We start from the raw sequence: 3048 nt of genomic DNA on the forward strand, positions 1-3048 counted from the left end.
CAACACACAGTGATTGCTATATAAAATAACTTAATTAGTATCTCAAGTCAAATGATCATTTATTTGTCATGCAGGTCTTTTGATAAACACAGGTACATTTCCATATGGAATGCTCATGCCTGTCAATTGAATGAACTTGTAGCTACAAGCACCTATACGTTGAGTTTATGTATCCCATACACTTAGCTTAGTCAGAACAAGTACATGCATCCTCTCATAAACAAAAGTATGCAACATGTATTACTCTCAACAGTTAGATCAATGTCAATATAATTGGTTAGGAACATTTTGAAACTATACTACAATTTAGTCAGAATCTAACAATTAGAACCATATTATAATTTCCTTTGCTCTAAATATAAGTCCCATGAATTTTATTTTTACTCATGAATTTTATTTTTACTCGAGACACGTTAATATTAATTAAAATTAACATGAACATTAAGAAAAAATAGCTTTTATTTATAAAAAAAAATTAATTTTCATGAAATTAAGTAATTACCCCTACAATCAACATAATAGCTGCAGTGTACACGTACTAACACAAACAACTCAAACAACTAAATGAAAAGTACATCCCCAAGCCAAAGGCACAATTGACCTTTATAGAATGAAAATCATTGAAGAAGAGTTTGAGAGGCCAACATAAATAAGAATAGGGGGCAAGAGCAACGGAGCTTGAAAAAGGAAGCCAGTCGGCTCAAAAGGCCCCACGGCGACCTCAATTGACCCAAATGACCAACCCAACCTGTTGGAAATCGGCCAAGATGAAGAGTTCAGAACAACTCCCTTGGTGGACTTTCACATATCATATGCATTGGCAATCGACGCAGGAACTCTTTCAGAAGCATTACTAAACAGCAAAGGATTCCCAAGCTTAAGTCAAAGCCGACCAACACTTCCTCTTTATTTACAAGGACAGTTTAAAGACAAACATGAAGCCAAAGATATTTAGCTTGTATTTGTCACATTGAGCATAGATTGACGCCACGTGCCCTTATTTATATTTTTTTTATTTAAATTAAACATGAAAATTTTCCAGGAAATTAAGGCGTACAAGTGAAGAAGCCTATTAGGCCGTTATTTCTAACTGTTACAATAGATAATGAGCCCAACTTTTCCCATGCGGTGAAGAATACCTCAACCCAAAGGATCTTCCATTTGAGAAGCTGCACAATGCGGTATATGTTTCATTGGCTAAAATCCTTTAAAGGAAACCGCAATAAATCAAGTTATGCAATTAATTAGTGAGCGTAACTCAGAGAATTCAAGTCTATTATTTATAAATTTTATTAAACTAACCGTATTAATTAATCAATTCATCTGATCCACTGCAGGTGTGGATAATTCTAAAACAAATAATAAACAAAAAAAATTGCAGGATAACCGAAACCAAAAGTGGAAGGAGAGATTACCAGAATTGCATTTAATTCCGCACTTGATCTCACAGCGTCGCATAAGCCTTACTGCATTTCTCAAAACAAACCATTAGCCATAATTTAGTTAAATCTTTTTATATCAGTAAACATTAATTTAATAACATTAAAATCATTTTTGCATCTCGAATTTTAATACTAATGTAAGAGCTAATTTTATCAGAAAAAAAAATTTATTATTTTTATTAATAAAATAGGGCCCAAGTAAGTATAAATTTTTTGTGCAATTCATTTAATTTTATTAATTTCAGCAAATATCATTGATATTAATAATAAATATGGTGAATTATTAATAAAATCGGAAGTGCACTGACAGTCGATGATCAGCTGAAGATAACTAGTATTTATAAAGAGAAAAGAAACTCGAAGCCACGCTGGAGAAGAGATGAAGATGATTAATAAAAAGTGAGTAAAGGAAAGTTAAATGAAACGGTGCGTAGCACCAACATCCTCAGAGAATAAGAGGGATCCGAGATAGATCGAAAAAAGGCCAAAGCCGAAAGGATTACAGAGGAAGTTAATTAGTTACTTCGGCGGAAATTAGATAGCTTAGCTATACTAGATATTTTCCAATTAGATTCTAGATATTTTCAATCTTCTATGTATATATAGAGTGTGAAGACCATTTCAATACATGCGAGAGAATGTTTTCATTCTTCATTTTCAGTTCTCTGTTGTTCAGATATGTTCAATTACTGAGAAAAAAAAAATAAATGCATAAAACTTATATAATTATCTCAACTTAAAAAAATAATAATAATAATTTTGGAGCATATACATACGGTTTGGTTGTACGCAAGCTGTGATGCAACCATCATAGCAATCGGCATCAGAAGGCTCAACGCTTTGCAAATGATCCAACATCACGCCAACTATCAACAAAACAGCTACTATTTTCTTCTCCGTTCCCATTTCCCTTTCTTCCATAGTCTTGTTCTCCATTTCCATCTTTTTTATAGATGGTTTTCTCATGCAATAATTACGAAAATGACACGTGCATTTAATGTACAACATGCATGCGTATGCCAACTGGCTCTACTCTGGCTAGTGCTCACCGCCTTAGACTCGGCCACCTTCTTTGAATTCTTTCAATTGCTTTACTTTTGGTCAAACAAGTACAAAAAAATTCTATAGAAAATAATATAATCAAACTCTTTTTGCAAAAAAAAAAAACAGGGTGCACAAAATATATATAAAAAAAAGATGATAGAATATATTAAAATATAAATTTTTTTATTAATTAAAAAAATCAATTTTTTTATAATAAATATAAATATTATATAATTATGATTTTAATTATTTTAAAATATAATTTTTATTGATTAAATGAATATAAATAGGTGACATGAAAGGATAATATGAAATCTTTATATAAAATTTACATATCAAAAGTAAAAATGTAAACATAGATCTCAAAGAGTTAGACTAGATAGTGGTGTTATTTAAGAATAGGAACAAGAAGGGTTGGGGACAAGGATTGCTTTCTTCATTTTCACCCATAAAAATTTGGAGTCAAAGTGAGGATTACCCCATCAAAAGCGAGACAAGGCAGGTTTCCCTGTATGGCTTTCTTTTCATTTTTTACTTTTTTATTTTAATTTATTATTATATT

General features: G+C 31.2%; 1 protein-coding gene across 3 annotated transcripts; it reads right to left on the reverse strand.

The window, feature by feature from the left end:
• Window positions 1-441: 441 nt before the first annotated feature.
• Window positions 442-2399, reverse strand: LOC131179935 (uncharacterized). 3 transcript variants are annotated; one of them, XM_058147195.1, is made up of 3 exons: window positions 2219-2399; window positions 1416-1466; window positions 442-748 (listed from the first exon to the last, which is right to left on the reverse strand). In XM_058147195.1, the coding sequence occupies exons 1-3, from the start codon at window positions 2382-2384 to the stop codon at window positions 618-620; spliced, it is 348 nt and encodes a 115-aa protein (XP_058003178.1). In that variant the 5' UTR covers window positions 2385-2399; the 3' UTR covers window positions 442-617. The 3 variants fall into 3 exon arrangements, with proteins under 3 accessions (XP_058003178.1, XP_058003179.1, XP_058003180.1); XM_058147196.1 differs by having other exon boundaries at window positions 442-1169; XM_058147197.1 differs by having other exon boundaries at window positions 442-1205.
• Window positions 2400-3048: the final 649 nt, after the last annotated feature.

Source organism: Hevea brasiliensis, chromosome 5, assembly GCF_030052815.1.
Source record: "Hevea brasiliensis isolate MT/VB/25A 57/8 chromosome 5, ASM3005281v1, whole genome shotgun sequence".
Taxonomy (NCBI): Eukaryota; Viridiplantae; Streptophyta; class Magnoliopsida; order Malpighiales; family Euphorbiaceae; genus Hevea; species Hevea brasiliensis.

Bases quoted from the DNA above. Each gene is read 5' to 3' on its own strand.
- LOC131179935 (XM_058147195.1), bottom strand. From the start codon at position 2,384: ATGGAAATGGAGAACAAGACTATGGAAGAAAGGGAAATGGGAACGGAG. The intron at 1,467-2,218 runs GTATGTATATGC...TGAGAAATGCAG, and splicing joins AGCTTGCGTACAACCAAACC to TAAGGCTTATGCGACGCTGT. The intron at 749-1,415 runs GTAATCTCTCCT...GATTTCCAACAG, and splicing joins CGGAATTAAATGCAATTCTG to GTTGGGTTGGTCATTTGGGT.